At 41.1% G+C, this 16,749-nt stretch overlaps 1 protein-coding gene across 1 annotated transcript; it reads left to right on the top strand.

The window, feature by feature from the left end:
• The first annotated feature begins 3,787 nt into the window (after positions 1–3,787).
• Positions 3,788–7,834, top strand: LOC108060136 (uncharacterized). The gene is given in 7 exon segments (XM_070217820.1): positions 3,788–3,836; positions 3,911–4,287; positions 4,290–4,345; positions 4,348–4,460; positions 4,462–4,548; positions 4,550–4,610; positions 4,613–7,834. Coding segments are annotated over 6 exon segments (591 nt in total). The 5' UTR covers positions 3,788–3,836; positions 3,911–4,265; the 3' UTR covers positions 4,865–7,834.
• The last annotated feature ends 8,915 nt before the right edge of the window (positions 7,835–16,749 follow it).

Below are 16,749 nucleotides of genomic sequence, written 5' to 3' on the forward strand. Positions count from 1 at the left end.
CGATGCCGCGATTCCCCTTCGGGCCGCCGCTCTGTTTCGCTTGTTTTATTTTTTCCTTGATTCTTTTTTTTTTTTTTTTGTCAGCTTGTCGGACGGCTGCCTTTGTTTTTGCTCCTGCCATCGCGTTTGATTATACCCTGCCCATCGAGGGGCGTGTCCGACTCAAGCAGGCGGCTTGCACTTGTCAATCAAGGCGAACAGGACGAGTCAAAACAATTATTGAATCATTCATGCTCGAAGTACTAGTGCTTCGATTGGATCGGCATGTTCTGGGGCAGGCTTTCATGTCGGTAACGTATAAGCTATAGAAACATTTCTAATTACGGTAAGGTTATCATCTTCAAAGGTAGTATCTCAATATTTTTTTTAAATTTTTAATGTCACAGATTTTCAATTGAATTTTTTTAATTTTTTAAAAATATTTGAAGTGAGTTACGGTTTTTATAGTAATTTTAGCATACACCATTTCTACATTTTTACAATTTAACAATAATGGAAAAAAATTATAATTAAATACAATAAAATATAAAATAAAAATAACTTAAAGACAATACATTTTTTTTAATTCAACAGTTTCCCATAAAGTTTTAAATAATATAATTAATTATAATTAATTAAAATAAAATATTAAATAAAAATAACTTAAAGACAATAAGTTGTTTTTAATTCAACAGTTTCCCATAAAGTTTTAAATAATATTTAAATTACTCTTTTAAAGTTTTTCATACAGTCTTTAATATAATTGGAATATAATTAAATACCCCAAGTTCCATCCTGCTTGTATAAACTCCATTACACCTTTAAGACAAACAGAAGGGAACCTAAAAGGCTTACTAATTTCCACCGGTTTCATCGAGAGCATTTTTGTCTCGACTCCTTGACTTCCAATCGCTTTATATTGTTCTTTCATTTTTTATATTTGCATTAAAAGGTAATCATCGGGAGCAGCGTTGCAGCGTTGATGGCAAGCCTTGCAATTTTCGCACCGTTGTCGTATTTTGTATGACTGTCATTAAGTCGTCAGCGGGTTCAGTAACGAGGAGGACAATGCGGAGGGGGGTTGGGGTTGGGAGATGGAGATGGGAATGGGGATCGGAAAAGGACAGTGGACTGTGGACTGCAGACTGTGGAGTGGCAGGACGCAATCAGTTGCTCACTCAGTTGGCGACGCATCGGTTTAAATGACTCGTCATGCCCGCTGGCAATGGTGAGAAGGAGGAGGAGGAGGAGGAGGGGGCTGGTGTCGGGGTGTCCTGGCGTCCTGCTGTCGAGGTGGCGGCGGTGCCCCAAGGACACTGAGAGATACTGCTCGCGTTGCACTCGAATTGGTCTGAAGAGAGCTCGCACGTTAATGACACTAGAATCAGTTTTCATTAACGATATAACGACTGGCGACTGTCGACTGGCCACTCGAAATGGTTGGGTAAAAAAGCGAGGAAAAATCCAGGAGGGGAAAAAGCTGAGGGAACCGCATGCGTGCATTGCTCGCATATTTCTCTTGGCCGCGGCTGCTGCGGCGACTGCGGCATTGGCGCTGGCAATTAATAAAACACACACCTTCTGTGCGGCCCAAACTGCACTGCTCTTCAGTTCTACCACCCTTTTCCCCCTCCCGCTTTTGCACAGTGGTCTAAAGCGCTTATTTATGCAACGGCTGGCCTCGACATCACATCGACATCGACATTGCCATCGGCATCTGCAACTGAATCCGAATCCGAGTCTGCAACTGCTATTCTGCGACTCTGCGAGTGAAACTCTCACTCCGACTGGAAATTGAATTTAAAAAGCTCAAACGCTGCAAAATATTTCACACGCACACACACACACCGTGTGTTGGTTGTTGCTGAGATTTTTCGTATAAATCACATTTGCCAGCGAAAAAATATAAATAATATATATGTGTGCCTCCGTGTATGTGTGTCGCCTGCATAAATCTTTCAGTTTGGATTTTCACTTTGGCGGCATAAATTGACACTGGCTGACGACATCGCAGCCACATTTGAAAACCGCGCTTAAAAGCATGCTCGCTCGATCGCTTGTCCCCCTCGAAACGCGAAACGCGAAACTCGAAAAACTCTTGCATTGCAAATTGCGTTTTTTGTCAGCTTAAATAAAGCAACGCGCGCTGACAGTAAAAACTCATTTACGCGAAATTAAATTAAAAGTTAATTAACGCTGTCAATGTGCAAAGCACTCCAGTCCATGGGAGAAAAAACCTTGTTGGGTAGGAAAAGGGGGGAGAAATGGGGAAATATTCAGGAAAACAGGTAACTACCTGCAACTGCAACTCTGCGGGCCAAGTTGAAAAATCACCGCAAGTAAAGTTAAGCATATGTCCGCTTAAATTGATGCGAACTGGTTTTAAACGCCAGCCTGACAATTCGCGAGCTGCTTTTTTTCGCAGTCTGCAGTTGCTGTTCAGTCTGGCAAGTTGTTTGCCGGACTCTGGAATTGGTTTGTCGGCTGCCTGGGAGGGATTTTGTGGAGGATGCGGGGCTTTAGTGGCAGTTCGCTTGATTGCTTGGCTTGCCGGCAGTTATGCGCTGCGCACACAGTGCGTATGCTTAATGTGACATGACCGCCGCTGTCCGACCGTCCGCTTGTCCGTCTGGCAAAATCAACAAGCCGATCCCAGGTTGCTGATAATTAATTTTTAAGTAAAACTGAAATTTACACCGGCCAATCAGCGATAAACCGACAAAGAAAAGGCACTATTTAATTGGGCTGGTGATGGTGATGAATGATGATGATGACGATGCTGCCGCCTTGTTTGTCATTCCGTATTCATGGTATGAACATTTCCATTTGGCCGGCACTTTCCAGCTAAGCGAACACTTACCGCAGCGGTCTAATTGGCGGTACTCGGGGCAAACTGACCACGAAATGCATTGCCCGCCTGATTAATTGGCCAAGACATCAATTGTGACCGCTCTTCCGTGAGCCCTGGGTGCCCATCAAATGGGCGATGGCCAAACATTGGTTCACAGCCAAGCCAACACTAATGTGGCATTGATTTTGGGCATCTGATTGGCATAAGTTAAATTTACCAACAACGGTGGTATTTCGGCAGCATGAAGTTTCAATATTGGCCAACACGATTGTAGAGTTTCTTTGAAGTCAAATATTTGCTAACATATTTGAACAGACATTAATGAATAGTCTTTTCTTTAATCTCAGTCTTTTTCCATACTTTGAAATTTCTTTCCATTTCTGTTTTTGGATAACCTAAATGGATTTGTTCCAAAAAAAACAAGTTCTAGGTCCGAAAAAATTTAAAAAAAAATGTCTAAATAAATAATGTAATACCTCGTTTAGCTCGCAATTGAATTCCCAATCGATTGGCATTCAAATCTGCACATTTTTAACTTTGGTAATTTTTTTGCAAAAAATCGTTAACCCCTTATAAAAAATGTGAAAATCTGTAAAAATATTATTTTTTGAAATCAGTCGAAATCGATACATTGGCTTATTAGCTGTACTGCACTGCGTTTATAGTTTTAATATACTTTTTAAACAAGTTACAGCTAAAAAACCGTCCAAAAAACTATATTTTTAGAAAAAGTGTACATCGTTTTTTAGGCTTTTTTGCTCGAAATAATGGTTCAAATGTCATTCCTCGTTAAGCTCTTTCCCGATCGATTGGCATTCAAATCTAAAAATATTTATTTTTTTGGCATTTTTTGCAAAAAAATTGTAAGGTAACTTATTAAATTTAAAAAAATTGCAAAAGAAATACATTTTTTAAAGCGTTTTGAAACTGATATCGATTGATACCTTGGCCAAAACAATTGGGCTTTTAGTTGGGTCTCCAATTTTTCTTGTTTTTCCCACAAGTCGTGAGTCTTAATATACGAACTTTCCGTGAAATAATCTTATCGTTTCTTCTAAATGGCCAACACTCTCATTTTAGAAAATCTCATTAAATTGACAGCGTGTTTCTGCAACTCCCTGAATGTTTCAACTTGATAATTTGCCAGCGCCATTTCTCCCATTTCATGGCAACTGAAGTGCTTCATCTTGCCAGTAACTTCATGACAGTTCGCATTGGGGTCGAGCGGCGTGGCAATATAAATAAATATGCTTGTTGTCTGGCAATTCGAACTGCACTCCCACGGCCAATTTGGTTGTGAAAAATTAAAGATAACATAAATGCGGCTCGCCGGGCACGCCATTCCATTCCATATAGTCGATTTCGTACCCGATTCCATAGCAAAAGCGAACCGATTCCGGACGGAGCTAGGCCCGAAAAGCGGAAAAGCGGCGGAATGCCGTGCCAGGACATCAATGTCGGGGCTCTGGCGTGCTATTTGAATTGAACAAGTGTCAGCGTCGAGGGGAAACAGCTGAAACAGCTCTATGGTGCGACCCCAGTGACCCCTCATCCACCCACTACCCCCTGCCCTCTGAACGTATATATATTCTCAGACGTTGTTGTACAGCATTTGCATGTCCTGCCAGTGCCGCTCTCAAAACTCAAAATATTAACACTTTAACGCCAAGTTTTTTATCCGGCTGCCGGAAACAGACAACACAACGCACACAAACACAGAGCTGAAACACAAATACTACCATAGTGTAGCGCTCTCGGCGGCGGCGACGGCGGCGGCACAAAACGCCATGTTGGATTATTCAACTCGACGCCATTTCGCGTCACAATGCGCGCTATGCGCCGCCATCATTGCAACCGACAGCGAACGGCACACGGTAATAGCAACAACAAAAAACAGAAACAGGAATAGCAGCAACAACAGGCGGCAGGACCTAAGGACTAAGGACTACAGCGGCCCACACGGCGGATGAAGTTGCAATTCAAAGTCATAAACACGTGGAGCGTGGGCGCAAAGTCTCAGCTAAGCCGGTGTAGGGAAAGTGGGGGGAAAGCCGGAGAGTGGAGAGCGGAAAGCGAGGGAAAAGCCGGGGAAAAGCGGGAAAATCCTAGAAGCCCGAGGAGCAGGGAAAAGCGCGGCAACGGCAGCGGTAGCGCCACTTCCTGCCCCGAGATTCCTAGTTTTAGCCCAGTTGAAGTTCGCCTTTTTATTTCCAGACCATTTTGTTGTCTATGCAACAAGACAGACAGACAGAGGGTATCAAAGGCATATTAAATCCACTCCATTTGGCCGCAAAACTGCAATTGAGCATGGTGGCATTCACTTTTATAGCCGCACGTTAAAGTTAAAATTTCAAATGGATCAAGTATTTGATATTTTTTCCATAAAAAATAAAGCCCAATAACAAATATCGCTTTTATGGTTTAAAACTAGAAGTAAATTAAATAATCGCTTATTTTTCAATGTTAAATCTTTAAATATTTGTTTATATTTCTGATTTATATTAAAACTTCCTAAAAAAAGGTTAGCCTTTGTATAAAAATTGTAAAATTTATGTGACTAAATATGGTTGGTTATGATTATGGTTTTTTTGCAAAGAGAATTGGGTTAGCTTAGGTCAGACGACCTTTATTTTAAAAATGAAACATAATATAATACAAATCAAAATGTATTCCGAATATGTTTTAGATTTACTAGTCATATTATTTATTTTATTTTTTCTGTCAAAATTGCATAATTATTTCCATTCGCGATAGCCACATCCTGACTGACACATCTGACAACTCTAAAAATGCGATACCTTTGACGTTATGATTGCGATGAAAACATAGCGATAAGCATATTGATAGTGTTTTATCAATTCCCCTGCCAGCTTTTGATATCCAACGAATTAGATAGTGTTGATAGTCCGAGTCGGATATCGGGTAACCCAATGGTCGAGCCTTCCGTTGGCCAAACTCACGAATCGCGAGTGTTATTTTTCGGTTGGCACTGTTCGTTTTTCATTTGCATGGGAAATTCAAACATCAGCATAAAAATGCAATTTTTATTGCGCAACATTTCTCAATGCCCGCTGCAAATATTTTCGCGGGCTTTATTATATTTTTTGCATCGCCTTTTGTATTGTTTTGTTTTTTTGTTTTTGTTTATGTTTTTTTGGCTTTTTTTGTTTTGGCCTTCCTGCTCGACAGTCGACGGTTCTTGCCATTGTTGTTTGTTTTGGTTCGGCTTGTTGCTGCTGCTGCTGCTGTGGATGCTGCTGCTCATATTTATTTGTGCCTTTTATTTGGACCCCGCGGGGTTTAAGAGGGGCGTAGGAACCACCAACACATCCACCCGCGGCTTTATTATGAGCTGCACTTTATGAAAATGCAGTTGCCAGCCCGCTGTCGCTGTTGGTGGCGTTTTGCCACTGCAGCCGCCGCCGCACTTCGAGTACATTGCAAATATTTTATTATTGCACAATTTCGCCAACTTATCCCTGCCGGCATATGAATGTAGAGAAGGTAGGTGGGTATACCATCCTAGTATAGGTGTGTATGGAGGAGCAGGAATCTCCTGGTGGCCGCAAGGCTGCAGGAAGGATGCAAGCCAGCTAAAATAATATTTCGTTGCTGTTCGTCCGTTTGTTTGTTTGTTTTTGTTTGTCGGTTCGTTTAGTTGAAATTACGTTCTGTATGCCACTGAATTTCATAGCAGAACAGAACAGAGCAGAACAGAAAAAACAACAACTTGAGCCGAAAAACTTGCTTTCGGTTGTTATTATTCTTGCGTTTACTCCCGGCAAATTTGCCGTGTGCCGCCTTTTCTCTCCACGAACTCCGTTGGTCTTGTTGCTGTTGTTATGGACACCGCCGCTCCACCCCTCTTTCCCCACCCCCCACTTAACTGGCACTGTATTCCGTTACACCGCCCACCCATTGAACCACCCATTAAGCCATGCCACCCATTGAACCACCCACCGACCAGCTCACCGTGTTTTTGGTTTTGCTTTTTTCGTGCTGTTTTTCCAACATTTTAACTTCCGCTCAATTTACCTTTAGGCCAAGTAATTTAAAAGCTGACGTGTTTGTACAACTACAATTTCGACTCATGTTGCCGTTGTTGTATTTGTTGTTCCTGTTGTTCGTGTTGTTCTTGTTGCCATTGCTGTTGCTGTTGGCATTGCCTGTGTATAGCACTTCCTGGTGTGGATTTTTGCTAGGTTCAGGTTCTCTTGTTCTGGCTCTTGGTTCTTAGTTTTCGGCTCTTGGATTTCAATCTCCTCCTCTGCTCGGCGCAAGTTGTTTTCTTTTCTTTGCGTTGGTCAAAATATTAAAAATGAAATAATATTTGGCGAGCGATGAAATTTTGCTACCGCTTTGGCATATATTTTGTTTATTTGCCCTCCGTTTGACTTGCGCTTCAAGTTTTTGATGTGGCCCGATGGACTAAAAGTCAAAACATCCGTAAAGGCAAACGAAAAAGCTGTTAAAACTGTTTGCCCCGGCTAATAGTGGCTGCTGAAAGCTATGCAGCTCCAGTTCGGGAGGTAAATATTAATTAAAGTCGATAGTAAATGGCCGAAAAGCGTTTCGCCCACTTTACTGTTTGGTTTGGTTTGCTGTTGCTGTTATTCTTTCCTACCCATTTGTCCTGTTTTGGCACCCCTCATCCGACCCGTTTAACATGTGAGCACGCAATTTCCTTGATTGGCAACGCAGCCCCAAGTCGGAGGAGCAGTTGGAGGAGGAACAGTTTCAGCAGGAGGAGCAGAAGCCAAGGCTGAAGTTGAATGATTGAAAGCGCGCTGCTAAGCTGTCGGCGGCGCTCTGCCAAGGATCTGCATAACGTATCAAAAGGCGTAGCATACTTTTTGGGGTCCCACTGCATTAAAGCTGACGAGTGAGTGTGTAGCGAATGTGTGTGTGTGTGCACCGAGAAAAATAAATTCTATTTTTTGTATCCCACCAATTTTATTAAATGTACTATCAGCAATTTGGCTTTGTAAATTACATTAAGCGATAGAAAAATATAATTTTAATATAAACATATTTTTTAAAACACAAAAAACATGCCAATTCGATTGTAAGGTATGGTTATCACAGTTTTTAAACGGTTTTACTTCGTGTTGTATTTTTAAGATATTTTATATTATCATATTCTAAAGAGGCATACAAATTTTATAATATTTTTTTAAGAACATTAATTTAATTATCAAAACATTATTTAGTCAATTTCATAACTTGCGGTGCACAGTTAATAAAACGTTTGTCCCTTGGTTTATTCTGTTTCGTATTCTTTTGAAGTTCGAATATTAAATAATATACATGCTAGCCACTCTAAGAAGTGCAATGCAAACAGGAAGCATTCCTTAAATATTAAATATGATCCTCGTTTTTGGGGCTCCTCCTGTTTTTCCCCCAGTGTGAGTGTGAGTGAGCGAGGCTGAGCATGAGCAGTTAACGCCATTGTTTGTGTTAAGCTCGGACGAATCTGGCAGCCAGGTCAGCCCCTCCACCTCCCCCTCCCCATTCTCACAACTACCTGCATCCCCTGCTCCCCCTCCTCTGCCATAACCCGCCTCCGGTTCCGACGGCTTTCCTACAGTTTTCCCCCAATCCGGCTGCCAGGCAAGCCAACGAGTCTGTTAGCCAAGCCGCAGGCTGGAGCTGAAGCCGAAACTGGAAATGGAGCTAAGGCTGGAGTCCGTGGACCACAGGCAGTGCAGCTTCTGCTCCTGCTGCTGCATTTAGTGAAGTATTGTTTCTGCTAGATTAATCCTGTTTTAATTAAATATACACGCTGCCAGCATAAAACCAACAAGAGCTCCGTCGCCCCGTCGCCGGCGAGCAGCAAAAAAATGGGAATGAAGAACTCTGGCGGCGGCAAAAAGTGCAGATCCACCAGTTCCAGTACCAGTACCAGTAGTACATCCTGCAGTCCGCCTCCTTCGACTCCTGACGTCATGCAAATGTGAGTGTGGATGCGGAGGCAGGCTCCTGGATTCAGAATTCAAGCTGCAGGATATGGGATGCAGGATGCTGTTGATGCTGCCGCTCCACTCGGAATGACAAAGTGACTTGACTGACTGGGCTGGGCGAACTGTTTGCGAACAGGACGAACGAGAGTGCTGCTGCTGCATTCGACCTCGCTTTATTTATTTATATTTTCATCTCTCCCCTCACCTCCCTCCCCCCTCAAACGATGTTTTTCTCCTTCGGCTTTTAAGAAAAATACTTTTTCTCACGCAGCAGCTCTCGCAGTTCGCTTGTAATTTCTGTAGTAAATTAAAAATGCTGCGGTACGTTTTTTTTTTGGAGTGCTCGGTTCATCTCGGGCCGGCTTTGTCATGCATGTTCTGCATTCAGGCAAATCCTAAGATCCAGCTCGAGAGCCCGCAAGTTTTTAAGTTAATGAGCTGAAAGTTCCTTTGCACCAAGCGGCGTCTTCAGGCAGCCAGGAGTGCCAGAATGCTCGAAATGCCAGAATGCCAAAATGCCGGAATGCCAGAATGACGGAATGACGTAGTTAACACTCGGTGCATTTTGGGGGAATTATTTTTTGCACTACATCTACATCTGGTGATGGTAATGAGACCCGGCCTGAAAGCCTTCGGTGCAATTAAGAGGTTGCACATAAAAAAACTATATAATTTATTTTTTCCTCTCTTAAAAATTGCTATTATTTTTATGAAATTAGAATAATTAACGTGTTTAATTATTTTATATATTTAGTTATATATATTTAAGAGATAGTACTGAATAATTATTGCTCTACAATTGAACGTATGAGAACTTGTTTTACAAACCGAACACATTTTTTATAAAACAATAGAGCTTTGACCAGCCGAAGCTTATACACCCTTGCAGATCATTCCTATTATCTTACAAAAACCTTAAATTAAGATTTACTTGCTTACTACCTGCAATAGAAAGAAGACTTTTGGGAAAGTTTCATCCCGATAGCTTTAAAACTGACAGACTAGTTTGCGTAGAAACAGACGGACAGACGGACTAGCTCTACAATAATAAATTACAACTTCAAAAAAATGTCAAGTTTCATTATTATTTTAATATTTTCGTAAATGAATGTTTTTTATAGAATTATTAATTTTTTCTTTATTTTTTTTTATTTTCTTTATATTTTATTTCTGTTCATAAATGTTGAATGTGCTAAAAACTCTCAATTTAAATTCTCTCCGTGTATACCGTGAATAGTTGCAGCTCGAAATATTCCATCATGCAAAACCCTGGGCCTCTTCAACTGTGCCAACATCTCCTTCGCCGTCGAGTTGTCAGCGGGATCTTCGGGATGTGGGATAGGGAAATAAGGGGGCAGGGGTATGTATCACAACTTATTTGCCGGGATAACCGGCAGCTAATCAGCGCACCACTCGAGCCGCAACTTCAGCTTCAACTTCAACTTCAGCTGAAACCTCGAGACATTATTGGGTTCGTCGGGCTGCCAAAGTGCAGAAGTGCAGCAGGGTGCTTCATAAGCGGCTGACGTCAAACAATCTTAACGTTTGTTGTTTGTTTTTGGCCAGACCAACTGTTGTTGTTGTTGTTGCGTTGCTCCAGCTGCGCTGGCATGCAATTTCACTCCATTAAATACGACGCGTACTTAAATGTATAAGTAAACTTCATTGCCGGAGAGTGTAGCACTGCATAAGTGTGTGTAAACATATCCACGCACTCTCAGCGGGGAAAAGGGAGCGTTCACGGATGGGTGGGATTTTCGGTGAGGGGGCGTGGCCCCCGGTACAAGTGTCCATTAAATTTTGTCATTAATTTTCGTTTGTCCCTCCTGCGTTGCGAACTCGTGGCTTCTGCTGTTTTACTTTTTCATCATTTCTTTTATTTACCCAACCATATATAAATTAAGCAATAAATGAAAAGATGCGTCCTATACACATAAGCTCACCAGATCGAATTTCATCCTTTGGCCAGAGAACACAGGGAAAGGCATTAAAATAAATTCTTACCTTATACATCATTAAAAATAAAGTAAATATACATATATAACGTTTATATATCTTTCAATATATTTTTGGTATTTTATTTTTATAGATATTTTTTCTTTAGAAATGTTGGCCCAAATACAAACACGTTCAAATGATCATATGATGTTACCCTTTTTTCTTCGTCTTTAATCCATTTTCCTGCTTAGTTTGTTTTTGTCATTAAAGTAAATATTTATATTATACTTAATTAAAAATAAAATACAGATTTTATTTTATTTGTAAATGTTGAATTACAAATTCTTTCCATTTGAAATGCAAACAAGTTTTCTTGTTTGCCTAGTCGCATTTCTGTTTATGGCAGGTAAAAAAAATGTATATATTAATTCCAGTGCAGAGAGCATATTTGGCAAAAATACAAACATGTTCAAATGCGCATCTGATGTTGTGTTTCTTATTGGTTTTAAATCCATTTGCCGGCTTAGTTTGGTTTTTGTGGGCTTGGCGATATACGAAAAATAAATATCTACATGCGGCAAGCATTTATTTATAAATCTCGTTTATTAGTTCAATTTGCTGTTAGTATAATCGATGCACTCGGCTTCAATAAAAATCAAAAACATAAATCTCTCGATGCACGTACATATTTAGCTGGTGCCACAAAAATATAACCGAAAAATATAACAGGCAATGGAAAAATTGGTAAATAAATGGAAACAAGTACGAAATTCCATGCCGGAATCGAAATGAAAAACATTTTGCAGCTGAGGAGGGTAATGGACCGTGGGATACCCTGCAAACAATTGCCAAAACAATTGAGAGCAATCAAAAATGCATAGAGAAACTTTGCCCGGTAATGTTTTATTTGGCTTCTACTTCTTCTTCATCCACTTGCTCCCAATCCTCATTTGGGACCAGTTGAGAAACTGAAACGGAAACTAAACCGAAACAGACACAGAAACTGGTGTCAAAACTTCTGCTTGGGGTCTGAATTTCCCTTTTGGCCAGGACATGTTTCTTCTAACCCAATAAACACCAAGCGATCGTTTTATTGTCGGTCCCTGGCTTTCAAGTGGCTTTAATATTTGCCAAATTATATACTCTTTTGGGGGCATTAGTATAATTTTGTACAATCGATTTTCGAACGGTGTACGATAGGGTTGTTAAAACCTCGATAGTGAATACTATTAATATTTTCGGAAATTAAAAATACAAAAAAAATTAAATTACAAAAAACTAATGAAAATTGAAGCTTGTATCATAAAACGTATAATAAAACAAGAGAGAACGCTATAGTCGGGATCGTGTCCCGACTATCTAATACCCGTCACTCAGCTAAAGGGAGTGCAAACGCTGTACTCGGGTTGGTGTCCCGACTAATAATCGTAACTTAGCTAAATGGAGTGCGAGGGAGATAGATATAGAAATTTTGATTGCGTATAACTTTTTAATGAATGGTCCGATTTGAAAAATTGAAATCTTTAAAGGTGTGGGCGCCAGACACATTTTAAAATCGTTAGTGGGCGATTGTGGGCGTTAGAGGGGGCGTGGCACTCGGCTGAAATAAACTTGCGCTGCGTAGGAAGCCCAAGAATATGCGTGGAAAATCTCAACCTTCTAGCTTTTGTAGTTTCCGAGATCTCAGCGTTCATACAGACAGACAGACGGACAGACGGACAGACAGACGGACAGACGGACAGACGGACATGGCTAGTTCGACTCGGCTAGTGATCCTGATCGAGAATATATATACTTTATAGGGTCGGAAATGCTTCCTTCTACCTGTTACATACTTTTGCACGAATCTAATATACCCTTTTACTCTACGAGTAACGGGTATAAAAAAGGTCAAAAATATGTATTTTAAAATACTTATTTTTTCAAAATATACAAAAAATTACATATAAAATAAAATTATGTTTCTGAGCGATTCTTTAGATATTGGTTCCAAGCCATCGATGTCTTCTAAATTTCAAAACCATCGATAGTGCTATGGAATTTTTCATCAACCCTAGTGCACCGAATACATTTACCTTTTGTGCCCCAACAATTTATTCGTAGCAACAGCAGTTGGAAAAACTGAACAAGTGAAAAATCGCCATGAAAATGGCAAGCGCTTGGCCATGTAATAACCGAAAATTGATAACAATCAATATGGCCATGTGTGACGATGGCGGCAGCGGTGTTGTTAGGCTAGGCCCACCCATATAATACTAGCACCTCGATTTGCGACCATGTTGTGTTGGCCATGTTGCTGGCATTTAACCCGTAACCTGTCGTTGACAGGACCACTGCCACGCCCCTTCGCCTCTTTGCCCACCTCGGACTTATGCGAATATCACAGGAGCGTGAACACAAAGTGCACGCATTGAGTTTTGATTGCCCCGCCATCGTCCATACCTCTCCTCCCTGCTCTCTTCCTTTGCCAGCAACTTAGTTTATTTGAAAATGCACTTAAAATTTAATTTAAATGTAAATTTGTGCAGCGAAATGTTTTTGTGTCGACGAAAAAAAAGAGAGAAATGTTTATGTAAACAGTGTAAGCGTACGGGAGGCGACAATAGCGGGTGAAAAAAATATACGAAAAAAACAGAAATGTGGAATAGAATGCAAATGCAAATATTGGCAACAGCGGCAGAGTGGCGGAGTGTGGCCAAAACAGCGTGTGTAAGCTGCCTGCCTGCCGCCTGTCGGAGTGCGAACAAAAATGAGAGGAATTTATATGCAGATGTGAAAACATTTTGCACCCCATTCGCCGGCAACAGTCACCAGCAGCCCAGCCAGCAGCATCGCAAAAATCGCTGGATCGCTTGGCGGTGGAGTGGTGCTAGTTTTCCAGCATGTGCATTTATTTTCAGGTTCGCCAGCAAGCGTGGCGTGCGTGAAATTTAATAAAGCTTTAGCTGTTCCACAGCCCCTTCAACCTTTAACCTCGCCGTCGCACAGTCTCACAGTTTGCAGCATTCAACAGCCAACAGTCGACATCCAACATTCGACTCCTGACCCTGGCTCAAGTTTTTCGCACAAAGGACGCACAGTTGGTGTTGATGTTTATTAAATTTCGTTAAATTATGTAATCTTTGAGCGGCGGGGCTCACACAGCAGCGACACTGGCAAATGCAATTCGGAACAACTTAAAAAGCAAACGCACCGCAATAAAAATGTCTTCGTCCCCAGTTCCTCGGGCCCTGTCATCCGTTTCCTCGCCAAATGCAGCTGTCTGCGGCTGTGCACTGTGGAAAATGTGGCCAATTTTAGGGGAAAACTCATAGTTAACCATGGCGTACGCGTAATTAAATGGATAGGTTGCATAATCCACTAATATGGTTTATAAAAATATCTAAATCTATTCATTTATAAGAACAAAATGAAATAAACTCCAAAAAAATAGCCAAATATCCGAAGCATTTTTCTGTATTTTTGATTCTTTAAAAAAAAAAATGTAATTTTTGTAATCTTTTCTAAAATATATATTTTACATTTTTTTATCTGTACCCGAAAATTATTAATTCTAATTTAATAAACATACTCTCCAAAATAATATCAAAAATAATGCAAAATATCCAAAGCCTTTTCCATAATTTCTGATTCATTATCAACAAATTTATTTTTAATTACAATCATTTCTACAAGATATATTTTACACTTTTTTATCTTTACCCAAAACCAAAATAAACATTTTTTTTAATCTATACAATTGTTAAATTTAATTTATATTTTGCTGTATCAAAATCCGACTGCAAAAATCACAAAGATATTTGGAAATCTGTAAAATTAAATACAACATGAATTTTATTTATGTATGTATTTAATAAATATGTCATCATTATTTTTCTCAGTGTGTCAGTATGTGTTGCACCCTTGCAGCGCTGTTTTCACATTGTTGCTTCACACTAATCTTCTGTCAATGCAATGCCAGGATGAGGATGAAAGCGACAACAGCTTGCCGAGGACTTGGCCACTACGGCACGTCACCCACGGCCCCCATTAGCCAGCCCACCGCCCACAGCTACCCCCTGCCACCCACCGCCACCCACAGAGCTGCATAGCTTCAAAGACCAAAAAGTACAAACCGCAGCCGCAAACGTTTCAATGTTGGGAGTGGAGTCCAAACGGAAAACTGAAAAGCTGGGCGGGAGATTTTCGCGCCCAACCTCTGACAAGCTGGAAGCTGAGAGCTGTGTGTTCGGTTCGGGGCGAATCTCTGGTTTTGTCTTTAAGTGTAAAAACATTTTGCTTTCGGGCACGGCAGGGTTGGCAATCCCAATTCGGATGCTGTTGCTCTGCTCCTGCTTTTCCAGCTTTTCCCGCTTTTCCCGCTCTTCCCGCTTTCCCGTTTCTGTGGCAGCATGTTGTCGCCGATGTAGAAGCGTGTCACCAGCTTTGGACCGCCGATGCAGTCAAGTGCAAGTGTGTGTGGGTGTGGGATCCTGGGTGTCCTTCGTCCTGTTTGGATTCGTGTGTGTTACCAGCTTGTCGGTTGTTGGGCTGTCAGTGCGGTTAATGCTTTTAGCCGCTGCCCAGGAACAGAAACAGACGCCCCATCTTGTGGAACTCTCAAGCTCCGAGCTCTCGAACCCAAGGACTCCCGAACTCCAGGACTCTCGAACTGAAACTAGCCCCCAGGCATTCACTAAAACTAATGCAATATTCTTATTATTTGGTTTGCCTTGTTTGCTTTATTTTATTTTATTTAATTTGGTTTTGATTCCCCCCTTTGCTGTTGTGCTTTTGGCTTTGTTTATTGGCACAACATGCAGCTGCTGCAACAATTTGTCTTGCCGCTCTCTGCCTTTCGGCCAGGCCAGCATGTGTGTGTTGTGTTTGTTTGTGGGTTTGCCTTTTGTTTGTCTGCCTGTTTGTTTGTTTGCTTGTCCGCTTTACACTCACTCTTTGTTATTGTTTTATTTAATGTAATTGCTTCTCGGCCAAAACACGAAAAGAATTTTATTTCTCGTTCTTCGTCCTCTTTTTTAATATTTCAACAACAGACGCCATTTGTCTTGGCCGCAAACTGGACAAGTAGCTTGGCAGCGCGTCCCGCTTAGCCAGGGCAAATTAATTTCGTATTAGCGCACTCTGACAAATTAAAACCGCAGAGTCAACAGCCCGACAGGTTCCACATTCAAATGGCAAGCAAGTGGCAGACGGCAAATCAATGGCAGTTCAGAAAACTGGGCCTGGCCCACAAATTATATGCAAAGTAACAACTAATAAATATTCAATGGCTGTCGCATTAATCTTTGAGCACCAGCTCCACTTCGCAGTCAGCAGCCTGTCGGTGGTATAAAAATACAACAACAAATATAAGTGAAAACGGGGAAAGAGGAAACGCATTACTAATGCCAATCTTTTAGCCGGACCCCGGCACACTGTGTTTATGGCCCATTACTCTGGGGCCCCGTCTTCGGGATTCAGGACTCGGAGTACAGAATGCGGAATCCGGGATCCGGGGTGGACTCGGATTGATTGTTTTAGTGCGCTCGCTGATTTAATTAGTGTTTGGAGAGAGCTTGATGCAGTGATATATTTAGTTTTAAACAAAAAATGTAGTTAGATTTTCGTATCGAATTTTTTAACAGTTGTAGAGTTGTTTAGGTAACGTTGATATGGCGAAAATAAATCTATAATATTGGAAGATAAGTTATGCAACATTCTTCTTTATTTGATTTTTTATTTTACATTTTGTTTCACTAATGCTTCAACTTATATTTAACATTAGGTGTAAATATTTAATGCTAACATAAGCCCGAAAGAAAGGTCATCTCTGCCCTTCCTGAAACCCCAGATTTTTTCCCAAGTTTAACAATATTTTTCGGTGCCATCTTTGAGGAATTAACACCCCTTGTCCTTTGCTGATCCTTTGAGAGGGTATCCCCCAATCGAACCGTCTGCCCTGTCCGTTTTGTAAATTTAACAAATAGTCACTGAGGTGAAAGGGGCGCGTGCTAAGGTCGTAAACAAGCAGGGCCAGTTGAA

The sequence above is a fragment of the Drosophila takahashii genome, chromosome 3R (genome assembly GCF_030179915.1).
Source record: "Drosophila takahashii strain IR98-3 E-12201 chromosome 3R, DtakHiC1v2, whole genome shotgun sequence".
NCBI classification, from domain to species: Eukaryota; Metazoa; Arthropoda; class Insecta; order Diptera; family Drosophilidae; genus Drosophila; species Drosophila takahashii.